The sequence below is a fragment of the Betta splendens genome, chromosome 4 (assembly GCF_900634795.4).
Source record: "Betta splendens chromosome 4, fBetSpl5.4, whole genome shotgun sequence".
NCBI lineage: Eukaryota > Metazoa > Chordata > Actinopteri > Anabantiformes > Osphronemidae > Betta > Betta splendens.
Genome location: NC_040884.2, coordinates 19,570,882 through 19,588,937, shown reverse-complemented (window position 1 = coordinate 19,588,937; position 18,056 = coordinate 19,570,882). Strand labels below are relative to the sequence as shown.

Below are 18,056 nucleotides of genomic sequence, written 5' to 3'. Positions count from 1 at the left end.
TTGTTATCACAGGACACAAAAAAGGAAAAAAAATGAGGTATTTATTATTTACATGAAATGCATCCAGACATTCTCTTAAAATATACTGTGTAACAAAAGCATAATAAAAAGGGGATAAATCAAACAACAAAAGTGGCTTGAGTTTCAGTTATATGGGTCTGTGCCTTGCCCGTTTTCTGTCAATGACCGAGGACTCTCCCAAACCCTGGAATCCTCGTTTCTGTGGTCTCACTGGAGTAAAAGCTAAAAAATACAAACCAAATAGAAATAAACAAAAATACAGTAAAAAGCTTTGAATGTGTTCTCTGCCTGACTCCTATGTCATCAAACATACCAAGTTGGCCCTCAATCATCTCCAGTTGTCTCCTTTTCGCCTCCATATCTTCCTTCTTTTTCAGCGTATCAGGAGAATTCATCACTGTTACATGTTCTTCATACTCCTTTGCTGCCTTCAAATGCTTCTCCATAGCCACCTGGTACTGATATGCCAGGTCTGGTAAATACAGGTAGAGACATTTAAATGTGAGTGAGCAGGACCAACAAAGTAAGCTTTTAATTACTTTGAAATATCAGAGCAATCACCTATTTGTTCTTTAACCATGTAGTAATTCTCTGGAGGAGGGGATCCAAACACTTGTAATGTGTGGATCGGTGGAGCTTTGTTCTGTGAACCTCCAAACATTCCCTTAGCGCTGACCAGGTCCCCTTGCCTGGTCAGTATGGTGGGGCACGGTGTCTTGTTCTGCACAACCTGTGAACAATTACACATTTAGAGGGTTCATAACCTCCAGATAATCTGTGGCACAGCTCAGCAGTTAGCGACGCTCACCTGCTTTCTGTACTGGTTTGCAGACGCCAGGTCGTCGATCAGAATAGTGTCACCAAGAATATTTTTAAACACTGAAAAAGAAGCACAGGGCGAACATTAAAACTAAACAAATGTAAATGTGGTGCAACAGAAAAAAAGTCGAGGAGCAAAAACAGCAAAAACACACAGAACCTGTAAATGCATCACTGTATCATTAAGTGGTCAAGTCCACTGAAGGCAGCTCACCAATGTCACACTCCTGTGTGTAGTGAGGGAAAATCAGAAGCTCTCTGGCAAACACGGGGTTCCCAGGGGGATCAAAGACATTACAGTGGTTCCTGATGTGTGGCAGCGGCCTGTGAAGCATATTAGATGTCAGCAGAGAATGTGTACACTTGATGGGAATGTGTGCTGAGTTTACCAAAAAAATTAACTATTGCTCTGTAATATACATTTAAATTGTAATAAAAACTACTTGTGTCAAACAAGCGATCACTCAAACTGAACATCTGTACCTGGAGCCTTGATGCACAAATATGCTTTCCAGGGCCATAACCTTCTGCCTGCCTTGAGTGTCTCTATGAATTCGCATTGCTGATTCAGTAGTTGTGGTGATGACACAATCCATGTAACCTCTAAGGTTCCAGGAGATCATGTGTGCAGCAGCATCATCCTCCACGTAGGCCAGACTCCCAACCTGCATGCAACAGAGTAAAATCAAGGTTGCTGCACATTCAAGACTTAAAAATGTAAACGCACATTCTTTCAGGTCCAACAGATCTAGGGGGCTTTAACGTCTCTTACCATTCCTAGCACACCCTGCTGCCCCCTGAAGGGGTCAGGAACAGAAAAGATTCGTCGAGACGACTGCAGAATTGTTTCAGCTTCCGCCCTCTTCTCGTTTATAAATCTGTTGATGTCTCTGATCTACAGAGAAGTAACAACATGAGATTGTGATGCACTGTTTTTATTTTAATAGCTGGGATGAGAACTGCCACATTAACAAAAGTACACCTTTGATAGAAAGGACAACTTACACTGGAAGCTTGAGCTATTTTCATTTTCTTTCTGTCCAGGACTTTTTTAATATCAGAAATGTGTCTATTTGCCGCCTTGTGTTGCACTGGCAATGAAGACAAACATTTAGTTAGAGAGCAAGTCAAAGAAGACATCAGACTGACACCCTTGAAAGGTTCACTGTCATATTGCATCCATTTGCTAAAATCATTTAAGTTCATGATTTTCCTCATTAATTTACACACGGCACCCCATATTGAGAGGAAAAAAAAGAATTGTTGACATTTTTGCAGATTTATTAAAAAAGAACAACTGAAATATCACATGGACATAATTGAGACCCTTTGCTGTGACATATTTATAGCATGCTCATATTTAACTCAGGTGCTGCTCATTTCTTCTGATCACCCTTGACATGAGCCCAGCTGTGTTTAATTATACTAATGCAGGACACATAAAAGCCTGCATGGAGTTTACTAAAAACCTCTGAAGGGACTCTACCACAATGAGAGATAAGATTCTATGGTGTGATTAGACCAAGATAAAACTTTTTGGCTCTATGTGTAGAGAAAACCAGATATTGCTCATCATCAGTCCAATACAGTCCCAAAGGTGAAGCACGGTGGTGGCAGCATCATGCTGCGGGGGTGTTTTCAGTTGCAGGAGCAGGATGACTGTTTACAATCGAGGGAAAGATGAATGTGGTCAAGTACAAGGATGAAAACCTTCTCCAGAGGGCTCAGGACCTCAGACTAGGCCGAAGATTCACCTTCCAACAATACAATGACACTAAGCACTCAGCTAAAATAATGAAGGAGTGGCTTCACAAGAACTCCGTGACTGTTCTTGAAAGACCCAGCCAGAGCCCTGACTTAAACCCAATTGAGCATCTGGAGAGAACTAAAAGTGGCTGTCCACAAACGTTTACAGTCTAACCTGACAGAACCTGGGGAGGATCTGCAAGGAGGAATGGATCCCCAAATCTAGATATGTAAAACTTGTTGCATCATCAAAACGACCCATGGCGGTATCAGCTCAAAATGATGCTTCTACCAAATACTTAGCAAAGGGTCTGAATACTTGACCATGTGATATTTCAGTTTTTTAATGAATCAAAGATGCAAATATGTCAACAATTCTGTTTTTTTTGTCAATCTGGGGAGCTGTGTGCACATTAATGAGAAAAAATGAATACTTTACTTCTGAATACTTTCTGTACCCATTGTAAAAAAATTAAAGGAAATGAAAATCTTACCTGTAAGCAGTTGGAAGAGTTGTTTACTTTCATTAAAGAAGCCTGAATATTTAGAGACAGTAGAAGTGAGCTCCTCCTTCTTCTTGGACAGCTCACACATTTTCCTTTGATTAGCTTCATCTGTAAAAACATAACCACAAAATGTCTCTTTATACAATACAACCATCTCCTCATGTTCCTGAAATATTATTTTGATTTCGTTACCGTTGTAAAAATGAAAAGGCAGCTCAAAAGGTTCCAGAGCCTGGGAAACCACTGGCACTTCAGGTTTGAAGAGGAGGGTGTATGCGCTGCCATCCTCCCCAGGGCAATCCTCCATGATGGCCAGCCTCTGTGGAGGGCAAGTGTACAGGCTCTATCTATGGGCTGCTCAAAGACCAGTATGAACAAGCTGCTCCAATGCTGAAGGATTACTCACAGGGATATGGACCTTCCCCTCTTCCAGTTTAAGACACTGTGTGTTACTCCTGTCTTCAAACAGAAGGTTCTTTTCACTTTCACCATTGTAGTTCTTAATAGAAACAACCACAGTCCCATCCAGGTCCTGCCCTGCTGGGTTTCCATAAGCATCCTAGAATGAAGCAGAGCAGTGAAGTCAGGCCACAGCTGCAAATGTAGAACCCATCCTTTATTTTACTGATAAATGTTTTCTGCTTTGTAGTTGTAGCGGCTGGTCAGCTTACCATTATCCTCAGAGTCATATTCTGTACCAAGGTTCGGTTTGCAATGTCCTTACTGAAGGAAACAACAGGATGTTGTGGATTGGAGTCAGGTCTCAGTCTGACAGGCTGATTGGCCACCACATTGATAATAATCTGGGAGAGAGAAAAACAGTGAAGAGGTCAGTCATCATTTTAGGAGCTGGTAATTTATTAAATTATATTTATAGGTTTTAAATTCAACCAACCTGTTTACTCTCTAAACTTGTTGTTTTATTATTAAGATGGAATTGGATGGAGTACTTTCCAACTCGTTCTGGGATTTCTTTATCTCTGTGTAAAGGCACATTTACATACAGCATTTACTGTATTATAATCATGTACATTTATACATTATTTAGGGAGAGAAGTAACACAGTAAATCTACCTACAACTGCTCTAATGTACTGTTTATGCAGGTCTCTGTTGGCTAGCGTCATACAGTAGCTACAGTAGCATAGTTTGTTATGTTGTCAATTACTGGGTTTGTTTTATTAAGATAAGTTTCTCTTTATTATACAGATCAGAATGGAGTTGATTACCTGAAGTGAAAACAGTCTTTCCTCTCATTCTCCAGGGGCTTGCTACATTTCATTTCATAGAGCTTGATACAAAAAAGTAAAGAATATTACAAACCAAACAGCATATGTTAGGAGACAAACACAGAATACTCTATATATTACGTCTCTTACTAGAGGTCCTTCTGAAGACACTCCACTCCAAATCCGCATGGAAACAGCAGCAGGGCTAAATGTAGTCATTGGAGCACCTTCATCAGACACCACGGTCACTGAGAACACTGAGAAACCAAAAATAGACAACAACCACACTGTTAGTTTGCTTTGATGGATGAAATGAATCAAGCAAGCAATGAACATATGAATACAAACATGTGAAGTTGCCTCCAGCAGGAAATGTGGCACTGGTGTCGTACTCCACTGACAGACTCACAGCTTTCTTGGGATTGGGTAAGACAATGAGATTCACTGATGGACCAGGAACCGGTTTCATGTTGAGTGAACCTGTGAAGTTCAGCTGATAGTACCCCCTAGTGGAACATCAGGGTCACAACACAGTGTTCTCACTATAGACGTCAGACCATGAATAATAATGTTACTGTATGTTTGTAATAGCTAAAACTGTGACACTCACTTTGTTCCGCTCACACTAGTTACAGTGAAGGAGGCTTTTCCTTCTGTATCCACCGGCTGTGAAGTCACAGTTGTTGTTACCTGAAAGAAAATATGCACAAAAACACATGAATGACTTTCTCTAACTAGAGGAAATGACATTCTATGACAGACTAAAGTGACTGGACACCTGATAGACACACACGTTGTCTAACCTTTAGTGTTGGAGGGGACAGCTTCACTTCCACTACAACCCTCTGGTCTGATGACGGGTTCCCCCACTTGTCGACCAGTTGGACCAAGAAAGGTTTAGGGATGCCGTGGTCATTTATCACCTGCAAAGGCTTGTCCATGAACAAACACAGATGTGAATTAATGCTTAGTTTGCTTCCATAAACATAAAGACCAATATGACATCACTGCACCAGACCGGCCTCTCACCTGATCTGGCCCGCTGACTAGTTTAAGCTCTGCAGGATCTCCAGCCGTCACTGTGACTATGGCAGACTCCACATAGCTGGCATAGGTGAAGCACAGCTCTCTGGGACCAGGAGTCCCACCCTTGAAACACACTCCAGCCACATGGACAGAGCGAGTGCTCTCCTGATAAAGAGTAAGGACATCTCTAACTAGAAGCTCGTGTACATGATGGAAGAAGCAGTTCCATCCTTGTAAAGTGTAAACAACAATTTAACATTATTTTTAGGGGCATATGTATGCATTGGTCATTTATTATAATTAATGTCTGTTTTATGTCGGTATACAAAACTTAAAAAAACATCCTCCTATCCTATCCTAAATCCTATCACCACCTCCATGCGGTGCCCCCTGGATAACCAACTGTGATGCAAAGCAAAGGATACAAGCTCTACTATAACGGTGAAGCGAAAACCCAAAATGGTGTGGGCATTGAGGCTGGTCTGAAATTATGGGACAGCATCATGGCCACGGAATATCCGACCACCTTATGTCAATGTAAATCGACTCTGGGAACACAGCTTTGCGAGTGGTTTGCTGCTATGTGCCACAAGCGGGACGTTCCGACCAAGACTAGGATGAGTTTTGAAGTGAAGTTGAAAGACCACCTCCCCTCAGTGCGACCAGAGGAATACTTATACTGGCCACTGGAGGTGCAGAATACTGGACCTTGTGGAAGCTCACAAACTTGCCGTGGTCAATACCTTCTACAAGAAGCACCCGTCTCACCTGATCAATTACAACAGTGGTGGGCGGTCAACTCAACCCTGTTAAGGAAAAGTAGGCCGTGTTCAAGAAATGCACCAAGGATGGGCTTTGTCACCTCTTCATCCTCTGTATGGACACCATTACAGCCTACTTACAATCACCCCATCCCTGGTTGCTTCTCTTTGCTAGGGGAGGAACACCCAGTTGTGGAAAACTGGCTGGACAATTATGAACTGTGTCTTAACATCAAGAAGACTGAAGTACCTGGAAGGTGGCCCCCAAATCGACGGCACCGTCACGATTGACAATGAAGAACTAATGGAGATTGAAGAGTTCCGGTACCTGGGATCAGTTATCAGCTCTAACGGAAGCATCACTATCGACATCCGAGCAAGAATACAAGCAGCCTGGATAAAATGCCGTCAGGTCACTGACATCCTCTGCGACCGACAGATGCTGGATTAGCTAAAAGGAAAGATATACAAAGCAGTGGTTCGTCCTGTGGTCCTGTCTGGCTCCAAATGCTGGCCTGGTTTGACTATACATGAGGTTCGAGGACATCAGGAAGCAGATGGGAGTGGCCAGAATAAAGGAAAAAATGCTCAAATCACCACCCAATATGGTGGTATAGACATGTAGCCATGTAGTGCAGGGGACTCAGTCGCCAAAACAGCAACGAGGACTGACCCTTCTGGCCGTCGCCCACGAGGAAGACCAAAGAAGTGATTAATCGATAGAATATCTAAAGATCGTTAACGCGTCCCTATATGATGCCCGGGCCAGAACCAAATAAAGAAGACTTTGCCAATAAGCAAACTCTGCTAAGGAGGAAATAATGCCAGGATGATGATAAAGGTATGAGCTCAGACAAATACACCAAAACATATTTGTACTTGAGATCCAGTTTCCATTGATCTTCTCTATTTCTTTCATACCTGCCATATAAAGGTGACAGCTGACTGGTCCAGATCTGCAGCTTTGACAGTCATTCCGTTTACATAAGTTGAGTTCAGTGTCTTTGTTACATTACCATACTGATCCACAAGCTCCAAGTCTGTATGAGGAAACATTTTGAGTTATTCAACGTTTAGCACAGAAACATTGGACATTTGGATGTTCAGTATGACACTTACTGATATTTGTAGACAGAGTTTCACCAAGCTTCACTCTGTTTTGGGGAATAGTTGCTTTTAGCCGTGCTGGTTCATCAGGTCGTGGCCTAAAAAAAAAACAAGCAAGATTGTTGATCTACAACAGTGAGAGAGAAAGACTGGGGTTATGTCTGCATGCATGATTTACTGTATGAGACTTACGTTATGGTAAAGGAGACAGACACGCTCTGGTCTTGGTATGACACCTGGTAGAAACGTTCTTCCTGCACCCGCATAGGCACCTGCAAATCAGGCAGCTTCCCCACGAGCAAATCTTCCAAAACTAAATCTCCTGTCCAGTTGACCTTAATCACAGAGGAAAAGAACAAGAGTCAGGAACAAGCCTGGACCTGACTTGGTTTTGTTGTTGACCACACACAAACCACTAAACCTTATATTTGGACAACCTGATGACTTTGAGAGCATCATAGCTGAGGAACTGTTTTAGAAAGACGCACCTTGATCATGGAAGCGATTTCAGAGGTGAGAGGAACTTCTCTTCCAGCCTCATCGTACAGTTTATAAACCAGGTTCTCCAGCAAGCCTCCAGCCAGCCACTCTATCTTTTCATTGTTCCTGAGGACCAGATTCTCATCATCCTCAATGTACAGCTTCATCATAGACACTCTGGTGCTAGGAACCACCATCAGCTCCTTTGTGACCGATTTTATTTTTCTCTGACTCTGGACACAAGGAAACAATGTTGCATACAAACAAAATTGTGATCAAAGAAAACCCAGTTTATCTGAAAGCTTAAAGTTTGTTTATGCTTACAGGAATGTTTAGTTGAACTTTGAGCTTTTGTGGTTTTCCATTGGTTATTTTCAACTTTATGGGCTTTGTCTCAAGGTGTGCAGCTCCCGTTTTGCTGCAGTCAACTTCAACTGGTGGAAGGCCCTTACCCTAAGAATGGGATGAGGTTCAAACCATCATGATGTGCGAACAACATCTTGCTGAATGAGATGTACAGTAATACTGCACTCACTATATCTTGCAAACACACACCTGACAGCGAACAACGTGTTCAGGGCAAGCGGTGATGTTTCCGGCCTCATCGTGAATTTCAACATTAAACCTGACAGGATTTCCGTTCTCTACAGTGATTGGGCTGTCATCTGGACTCACATGGAGGGAACGTGAAGGCCCTGAAAGAAATCAGAACATAACTGAGAACATAACTACTAAAAGGTTTTCAGACTGTCTTAACATTCTAGTGTTTATATTTATTTACAACCGATGATTCCTGTGTTTATTATTCTGCTGTTTACTAAAGCAAGAATTCCACATTAATAAATTCAGTCTTACCAGGAAGAACACTGAATTCCATCACTTTGGTCTCTTTTATAAGCCCAGGCAGGGTCACGCTCAGGTTATATATCTAAACAATTAAATAAACAGAGGGCAACCACCTACTGACATGTAGCTTCTTTCAACTTTGAGTAATATTTGTTGGCATTTTACATTTACACTTGAATTATTTGGAAACAAACAACAACTTTGGGTAAATATTCTGACCTTTGTTTGCTGGATTTTTCCTCGTGCTATGACCCTTTTGATGATGAATGAGGTCTCGCTGCTCTTTACTGACTCGTATGTGACATCCAGATCACTAAGGAATTATAATGAAACAGCCTTCAATTAAAGTCACTTGTCTTCCTATTAAGCGGTCTATTAAGAACTATCAAATGTGGTGAAAATTTTTAAATTAAGAAGTGACCGACCTGCATTTAAGTACAGGCTCGACATCGGGAGGAGGTTTTGCTGCGTGAGAATAAAAGTCTCTTATTGTAAGAGGAAGGTCGAAGGGCACCCCTACCTGAATAGTGGGGCTTGTTACGTTGACGATAAAACTGTGTGCAGCACCCGCTGTAAACGATAAAACAAGAAAGTGTCTGATTGGTATTTTAAGAAAGAAAGAAAACCATGAGTGACACTTGATGCTTCCTTTTACCTTCTAAGGAGAAATCGAGGGTGTAGCTTGGAAGTTCTCCTCCACCGTAGTTTGTTTTGTCATTTACCACTGCATTTAGAATCAGTGTGTACTTCCCCAGTTTGGTCAAATTCGCTGCCAAAGATTATAGTACAGTATTTTAAACAAAACAGATTTTCAGTATATGAAAGAGATTATTAGTGAAAATGCTGAATTGTAAGTTACCATTTTCTTTGAACCAGAATGACCACTTTGGTAAATAACTGGCAGTGAAAGTGGCAACCTCTTCAAGAGCTTTAAGTCCTGCATCAAGAAGAAAAACAAATCAAATTTACCATAGTCAAACAAAAATCATCATCAAATACATTTAGCGGTTGTTGTTTTTTTTGTCTATTCATTGCATTTTTAAAAAAGGGAAATTATTTGGAACACAGTTTGAGACACATATGCTCTTACCATGATACAATATTCTGAGCCTAACATTAGGTATTATCCCTCTAGATTTGCCCAGTGCTGGCATGCTGGTCAGAATCTCCCCCTTCTTGTTCAGAATGTAAACATTAAGTGGTCCTAAAATGTCACAAAAGTACAAAACTCAAGGGAAACCATCTGGCAAACTTGACTGATGTTACACTTAAAACCAACTAATGTGATCATTTTACCTAACCGAGCTCCAGCTGGATGAACATCGTTCTGTGACCAGGCGTTTTCATTTGGCCACTCCACCTTCAGCGTATCTGGAAGCCTGAAAATACAAAAACATGGTCTGATCCACCTGTCATCAGGTTATATACAGTATTTAGTCAGTACAGACAGAAACTAGAGATCAACATAACACAAGATTATAAATTAGTGTCAAGCACACACACACACACACACACACACACACACACACACACACACACACACACACACACACACACACACACACACACACACACACACACACACACACACACACACACACACAGCATTTTCCACAGGCTCACACTCACTTGGCTGAGTTACTGTCAATGTTCTTCTGGATACTGTCATTAGTGGCCAATGTGTCGATCTTGGAAATAGGTATGATCTTGGTCTTGTCATAAAGTCCTTTGGGTTCCTATAAAACAGATCCTCATGGTCATACTACATACACAATATATAAATGGGAAAAACTATTTCTAAAGATAGACACATTTTATTAACTAAGAATAAAACATTCTTCTTACCAGAGCCACTTCAACCTGTCCACCTGTGGCAAAGTCACCTTCCTTGTACTCTCCATACACCAAGAACCGAATCACTTTACCGCAGTAAACAGGCGATGTGTTCTTAGACTTTATCTGTACAAAGAACAGTATATTGGTGAATAGAAAAGAAAACCAATAACGATACACAATAAGAAAAAGCTGAACAAACAGGTGCTTACCAGCTGGCCAGCTTTATATTTGTTGTTGCCACATTCAATTTTGGTGAACGTTGACCAAGGATGCTGCCTCTTCTTAACCTGAACATCCTCTCGGCTTATCACACCCTTGAAGCCCAAAAATTTCACTTGCTTGTCAAATCTCGCGTGACATTTTTTAAGCCAGTCCGTGAACTTACTCTGAATGTTAGCTCTTTGTGGTTTCTGTGAACATGGAAAAAAGACATTAACCAGATTTAATAAAAGTAAACAACAACAACAATAGCAATGTATGAGCCAATTCAAATGAAAGATAAAACACAAATTTATACATTTGGGCAGTGATTGACTCCAACAATCAAGAGTCTAAAATTATCTGTTATAAATGCATAAATCCCACCTTTTCATTAACAACATATGTAAAGATGGTGTCCTGTTTCCTCAGTTTCAGCTCCAAGTCAGAGAACGTGAGCTTGTTTGTGCTGACCTCAAATCTGTCATCAGTAAAAAGCACCCCTGAAAACCGGCTGTAGCACTCTGGGGGCACATCTCCTCCTTTGGGGCGTGTGCACCAGTCCAAACTAAAAACAAATGGAGCACAAGGCACAAGATTAACAAAGTGTGACAACTGTTGAATAAATGATATGGGTGTAATTATAATAAGTTTAATATTCTGAGAAATGTTTGCTTATAGGATAATCTGGTAAGAGGTAAAATAATATATATTCCCCCAACATCATATTCAGTGCCTAAATTTACTCTTTTTGATTTAGTCATTACAAAGAATAAATGTTTTTTGGAAAAGTTAACAAAAAGCAAGTACAGTACATGTCTATTTTGGTGTAAGGTATGAGGCGTCCATTCCAGAAGCATTCAAACACTGGCCTCTTTCCTCTTGCCTGTGCCCCAGGCTCATCATCAACATCATCTTCGTCATCACTGTCGGCTGCTAGAAAATATAGGAAATAAAATGACAACCATTAGAATAAAAGCTGTTATATGTCCTGGGGAGCATTTACTATTTTAGAGCTTAAATACCTTCAGGAGCAGGAACAGGTGATTCTTGTGGGTAAGTCTCCCTATCATACAAAAAAGGATGATACCGAATGATTCCCTCAACTGTGCCACCATCTGATTCAATGGAGGCCTTAAACTCAAACGTGTCTGCAGCAGCATTTATGTAGAGAGTCTGCAGGTCGTCTTCCACTTCCGTGAGATTTATCACACAAGGGATTTTGGGTGGCTTCTCTCGTAAAGTAACCTGAATTTAAGAGAGTGATCAAATGTTAATAAACTATAGAGGTTTAGCTCAGTCTCCTCACGTCAAAAGTTTCTGTGTGGGTTTTCTCCAGTGTCTTTCAACCAGCTAAAGATGTGCAGCTGGGTTAACTGGTGAGTGAGTGTGAATGGAGGTGAATGTGGTTGTCGGTCAAGCAGGAAGGATCATGGCTGGATGGATCAAATGTTAATACCAGCTTAAACTGCCTGCTGTAAGTGTTCACCCCGGTCGTTTCAGAGTTTAGGGTCATTGTCGGACAATGTCCAGTGTTTTAAATTTGTTTTTAATGACCTGGACTTAACAGGAAATACAACACAAAAGTCAAATTATTCTGTGAATCCCACAGTGTGTCTTACCTGGATATCAATATTAGAGAGGGCTGGGTTTGTGGAGCTGCTTGTGGAGCTGCTTCCTAAGTCATTTCCATTGACTCCATGTATGTAATAATGATAGATGTGACTGAAATATAAAAAAAAGAGAAAAGAGAAAAAGCATTTAATGTGTGACCTATAAAGAATTCAGATCAAATGTGGGATATTGTTGGATTACGAACTCACGCCAGCCGTCTGGTCCAATCTTTAAAGTCTTGCTTCAGATATTTTACATGTTCAGCTTGAACGCCTGTAATGACCACAGCTGTGAAGCTTTCTTTTCCCTTTTCTTCAGCAATAAGTTTACGGAGAAAGCGTTCATCATTTTTTTTCACATGGGAAGAGTCACAAGGCTGCAGGAGTAAGAACAAACCTTTAGTCTCAACTAATTATGCCCTAATTTAAAGTTACAGTTGTGCATTTACCTTTCTGTTCTTGATGGTCGTGCTGTATATGTCCTCTTTGTTCTTTGCTTTTCTCTCAAAATCCTCTTTAGACAGAAGCAGCTCATGAACATCTGGGGAGCCTGCAAATTTGCTGATCATCTAAAATAATAATATTCATCATGTATATATACAGTGCATCCGAAAGGTATTCATAGCTCTTCACTTTTTACACATTTTATTTATTTTCCTCAAAATTCTATCCCCCCTCCGTAATGGCAATGAGAAAAATGAATTTTTGAAATTGTTGCAAATTTATAAAAAAAAAAACTGAAAAATTACATGTACATAAGTATTCACAGCCTTTGCTCAATACGTTGCACTTTGGCAGCAATTACAGCCTCAAGTCTTCAGTCAAGAATATGATGCCACAAGCTTGGCACATCTGTCTTTGGGAGGTTTTGCCCATTTCTCTTTGCAGCAGCTCTCAAGCTCTTTCAGTTTGGATAGGAAGCAACGGTGTACAGCCATTTTCAGATCTCTCCAGAGATGTTCAATGGGATTTAGGTCTGGGCTCTAGCTGGTTCGCTCAAGGAAATTCACTGAGTTGTTGCGAAGGCACTTCATTGATATTTTGTCGCCCCAGTCTGAAATCAAGAGCACTCTGTAGCAGGTTTTCATCCAGGATGTCTCTGTACATTGCTGCATTCATCTTTTCCTCTATCCTGAGTAGTCTTTTAATTCCTGCTGCTGAAAAACTTTCCCACAGCATGATGCTGCCAGCACCATGCTTCACTGTAGGGATGGTATTAGCTCGGTGATGAGCGGTGCCTGATTTTCTGCAAACGTAACGCCTGGCACTCACTCTAGTTAACTATTAGTGTCGTCAGGCCAGAGGGTTTTGATTCATATGGTCTGAGAGTCCTTCAGGTGCCGTTTGGCAAACTCCAGACAGGCTGCTATGGGCCTTTTACTAAGGAATGGCTTCCATCTTGCCACTCTAGCACACAGACCTGATTGGTAGATTGCTGCAGAGATGGTTTTCCTTGTGGAAGGTTCTCCTCTAACCACAGAAGAACACTCAGGGCTCAGACAGAGTGACCATCGGGTTATTGGTCACCTCCCTGAGTAAGGCCCTTCTCCCCCGATCACTCATCTTAGATGGCCGGCCAGCTCTAGGAAGAGTCCTGGTGGTTCCAAACTTCTTCCACTTACAAATAATGGAGGCCACTGTGCTCATTGGAACTTTCAGAGCAGCAGAAACTTTTCTGTAACCTTCCCCAGCCTTGTGCCTCGAGACAATCCTCGGAGGTCTATAGACAATTTGTCTTCATGCTTGGTTTGTACTTTGACGTGTACTGTCAACACTAGGACCTTATATAAACCAATGTGTGCCTTTTCAAATCTTGTCCAATGAACTAAACCACAGGTGATCTCCAATTAAGCTGATGAAACATCTCAAGAATGATCAGTGGAAACAGAATGTTCCTGAGTTCAATTTAGAGCTTCACGACAAAGGCTGTACATTTTCAGTTTTTTATTCTTAATAAATTTGAAACAATTTCAAAAAATCTTTTCCCTCATTGTCATTATGGTATTGTGTGTAGAATTTCGAGGAAATAAATGCATTTATTCAATTTTGGGATAAGGCTGTAACATAAAAAAGTGTGGAAAAGTGAAGCACTATGAATACTTTCCAGATGCATTGTGCACACACGTATGTGTATATGTAAATGGTTACACCCTTTCCAGGATCCAAACAGCTTTACACTAGCTTCTCATCACATTCACACACTGATGCCAGCAGCTGCCATGCCAGGAGCAACTTGGGGTTTAGTGTTGAGATATCAACCATGGCGAGGGCTCAAAACGCAAACCGTTTGGTTAGAGGACGGCTTCCCTACCTACTGCTCTATTATTGCCCCCGTATTTGTGTGTGTATATACATACATACATACATACATACATGAATATTATAACATATACAATAGAGCATACAGTAATACTACAGCAAAAAAATGAAAATCCTAAAGTAGTTAAAACCAAAAAGTAACTAAAAGCCCGCAGCCTGCATTTTTAAACCTATCAACAGATTTAGCCATGTGCAGGGATGGGAAAAGTATTCCACAATCTGGGAGTTACAACCTCAAAAAACAAGCCCTCAGAGTCTTTAAGCGGGTTTTGGGGACAAATGTTAGGAAACCCCTGTGGGGTTTCCTGTTTAGGAAACCCCTGTGGGGTTTCCTGTTTAGGAAACCCCTGTGGGGTTTCCTGTTTAGGAAACCGCTGTGGGGTTTCCTGTTTAGGACAACAGAATGAGAATATCATTTGTCTGTCTGTCTAAAAAAGATTACAGTGGTTCACCACTTTGTTAAAAAAGGAATACAGTACTACTATTTCAGTACTTTTTCCTAACTATTTTTAATGAGAGTTTACCCTGGTTGAGGTTCCAATGTAGAAAGCAGCTTGTTTTCCTCCGACTCCAAAGTAAGATACATCACTGTTGAGACTACGAGGAACTGGATCAGGTCGGACATACTTTCCTTGACCACTACAAGAAAAAGTAACAAACAAAACAAAAATCAATGCAAACTAGGGCTGCAACAACGAATCGATAATAATCGATGACAATTGTTTATTTCTATTTTGTATATTGAAGTTTTATTATTCAAACGCGGGATTTTGTATTTTGTTTGAGATTTAAAGAATAATCGTTGGTTGCAGCCCAAATGCAAACTACAATGTACTGTACTGGAAGCAGTTCTAAAATAAAACAACAAACCATGAAGTAAGGCAGACAAACCTAGCAAATGTGCTCTCTTCTCTTGTAAATTTAGAGAGTCTGTACACTGCCCAGTTATTGAGCTGCTGAGGGGTCATTCCACAGCCGTTATCCAAGACAATCACTGCAGGTTTCCCAAGACTTTCATCAAACATCTGGAAAACAGATACATTATTATCACAAGAAAAAAAATATTTTCTAACATTTCTGATTGGCAAAAAAAAGACATTTGGTCCCACCGGGTGTGTCCTTGATTAAGACACTTTACACTAGGTCACCAGCCATCCCCATGTGTGGCTGCCCACTGCTCCCCCTTTGAGGGGGGGTGTCAAATGCAGAGGACACAATAAAGTAAAATCCTTAAATATCCTTAATGCAGATGAAGAACCTACCAGTCTTATCTCTATTGTCCTTGTTCCTTTGATTTTAGCTGTTGCTGACAGAGAGTTGTCTACCAGCTCAGCAAGCGCATAGGCTGAGAAAACACACAACAAAAGGAGTCACTGGTATGGAAATGCAGCTTATTGTCGCTTTCACACCTAAGCAGTGACACTTACGTAAAGGATTCTGACCCTCACTAGCATAGTACTCATACAAGCCAGCCCGGATTAACGTATCGTAATGAGGCATAAACTTGATCTCTTCCTCCACAGCCACTGGCAGTGCTTGCTCCTTCCTTTGCAGCAAGTACAGAGTGATGCCATCCTGAAGCTTCCCTACAATGAAGAAATGACAGAGGTCTTTATATTAGATAAAATAAAGACAAGATCAAACTGTTTATAAATCTAAAATAAAAAATACTGTTCTTCTGTCTACCAACAGGAAGTGGTTTACTTACCAAACTCATCGAAATGAATGACTGTTCTGTCAGTTGTCGTCACCACGAATGTTTCATCTGAGGGGATTTTAAATTCCTATGCAACAAATACATAGTTATGGCTGTTGTTACTTATATTTGCTATCGGTTTGTGCTAAAGCAACAAACCTAAAGAGACAAGCAAGCAAAAAATAGTATGTAGGAGTAGAAAAAAAACAAAAACAACAGAAAGCCTTGTGGTTTTGGTGCGACCTGATTATCTAGCATAAGTGTGCACATTCAAGGCTAATGTTATACTGTATATTGTCATTAAACCAGATAGGGGCATTTTCACTATTTCTAAAACAATAAATTTACTAGAAAACTTGTGGAGTTGGTGTTTGGCATTTCTGCCTTTTGCAATCAGTGGAGCTTAAGCCACATATTGATCTACTAATGTTTGTAACAGTCTTGCTATCATTTATTTGGTAAAATAAAAATATAAGAGTAGGAAACTTTAAGTGCATTACTAATTTGGGAGAAAAATGTTCTGTTTTTTTTTCATTTCGATTACTCATTAGTGTGGCTTATAGACATGTGAGTGCAGCTCTCAACATATTTAAATCCTACTTTTCTTGAAGTCAATTGACAATTTACAGTAATATTGTGACATGACTGCCCGTTAATATACACTTCTCCAAGTTTTTCAATATCTCATATACAGGCACACTAATGTTTGCCAACATTACCTCGTGCAGATCTCGAAGAAAGTCATTGTAGTCCAAACCATTTATTTTTATCAGCTTCTTGACATTCTTTTTGTCGCGGCAGTCATAGACGAGGATCCTTTTATTGCTTCTACCCTCCTCCAGCGACGAGCCCGAATCTCCCGACATCTTCATCTTCTTCTTCAGCTTCAGTACCGTGAAACTTAGCTAACAGCTAGCTATGGTGTGTGACAACTGCGTATGCTGTGGAGCAACAGGACGAGTCACCACATCACTACGCGTTGCTTTGTCCGCGTAGTGGAGAAGCGTCAATTGCCCGCTGTGTTAGTGCAACCTTAATATTTCAAGTCTCGAACACAGTCTGAACTCAACTCCTACTGCGCTCTAAAATAATGCTGCATTCAAGTTCTATTGTTCAAACCAAACTCTTCTACTTCTTCGTTTCTTGTCGGTTGGTAAACTTGGCAGTGCATTACCGCCACCTTCTGTGTTGGAGTATGCCTTTTTCATATATTAAAATAAACTTTTTTCTGTCCTACTCTCTAACCCCGTTTCCTCCACAAATGGTTCTGTGTCCTATTTGCCTTTCACCTAACAGCATCTTTAAATATATATTTTTTCTTTGCTATATGTATAATGGACAATTTATCCAGGACGTGTTTAGTACTGTTTAAACTAGTCTGAGGAAATCTCAACCTACTAATCACATCATCCACTTTACCCCCACTTTCCTTTGTATGTTATAATGACATCTTCCTGTACTTTGAAATAGATTTAGCAAGAAACATTCTCATTTTAACTAGAGTTCGTTCCATGTGTGGTATACTAAATAATAAGATACTTGAATCAGGCCGTATTAAGACTTTTTCCGCATATCTTTCTTCACCAGTTGCACTGCAAATAAAATGGCCACTAACTCCCCCGTGAAAACTGACAGGCCATCACTCATTCTCCTACTCATCTCATCTTTACCTCTGGTACAACAACCCCCCCAGTATAAAAAAAAATAAACACGTAAAATTGGATCAACCAAATGGAATCAGATGTGAATTACTTTCAATCCGTTAATGCTATCAAGCCAATTAACGGTTCCTTTTCCCATCTCTCCTGTTCGCTAAATATACCGTGAACGCCTCACGGTCTCGACGGAAGGTCG

At 40.6% G+C, this 18,056-nt stretch overlaps 1 protein-coding gene across 2 annotated transcripts; it reads right to left on the bottom strand.

The window, feature by feature from the left end:
• Positions 1–21: 21 nt before the first annotated feature.
• Positions 22–17,963, bottom strand: LOC114853020 (structural maintenance of chromosomes flexible hinge domain-containing protein 1-like). Of its 2 annotated transcripts, none has more exons than XM_029145831.3 (47): positions 16,922–17,963; positions 16,215–16,290; positions 15,934–16,092; positions 15,769–15,851; positions 15,398–15,531; positions 15,031–15,145; positions 12,637–12,756; positions 12,398–12,564; positions 12,197–12,299; positions 11,600–11,822; positions 11,390–11,507; positions 10,962–11,142; positions 10,586–10,786; positions 10,386–10,499; positions 10,170–10,276; positions 9,837–9,919; positions 9,631–9,744; positions 9,400–9,477; positions 9,196–9,309; positions 8,966–9,110; positions 8,760–8,853; positions 8,550–8,622; positions 8,250–8,389; positions 8,019–8,147; positions 7,703–7,927; positions 7,407–7,549; positions 7,227–7,312; positions 7,029–7,147; positions 5,350–5,511; positions 5,124–5,252; positions 4,931–5,010; positions 4,669–4,826; positions 4,471–4,577; positions 4,321–4,382; positions 3,988–4,072; positions 3,764–3,895; positions 3,499–3,651; positions 3,285–3,411; positions 3,081–3,200; positions 1,846–1,931; positions 1,613–1,735; positions 1,324–1,505; positions 1,055–1,164; positions 830–900; positions 583–751; positions 335–493; positions 22–243 (listed from the first exon to the last, which is right to left on the bottom strand). In XM_029145831.3, the coding sequence occupies exons 1-47, from the start codon at positions 17,072–17,074 to the stop codon at positions 149–151; spliced, it is 5,907 nt and encodes a 1,968-aa protein (XP_029001664.1). In that variant the 5' UTR covers positions 17,075–17,963; the 3' UTR covers positions 22–148. The 2 variants fall into 2 exon arrangements, with proteins under 2 accessions (XP_029001664.1, XP_029001663.1); XM_029145830.3 differs by having other exon boundaries at positions 11,390–11,510; positions 16,922–17,962.
• Positions 17,964–18,056: the final 93 nt, after the last annotated feature.

Coding starts and splice junctions, on each gene's coding strand:
- LOC114853020 (XM_029145830.3), bottom strand. CDS start 17,074: ATGAAGATGTCGGGAGATTCGGGCTCGTCGCTGGAGGAGGGTAGAAGC. Junction 11,511..11,599: donor ACCTGTTCCTGCTCCTGAAG/GTATTTAAGCTC, acceptor TATATTTTCTAG/CAGCCGACAGTGATGACGAA. Junction 7,148..7,226: donor AACTCTGTCTACAAATATCA/GTAAGTGTCATA, acceptor TTCCTCATACAG/ACTTGGAGCTTGTGGATCAG.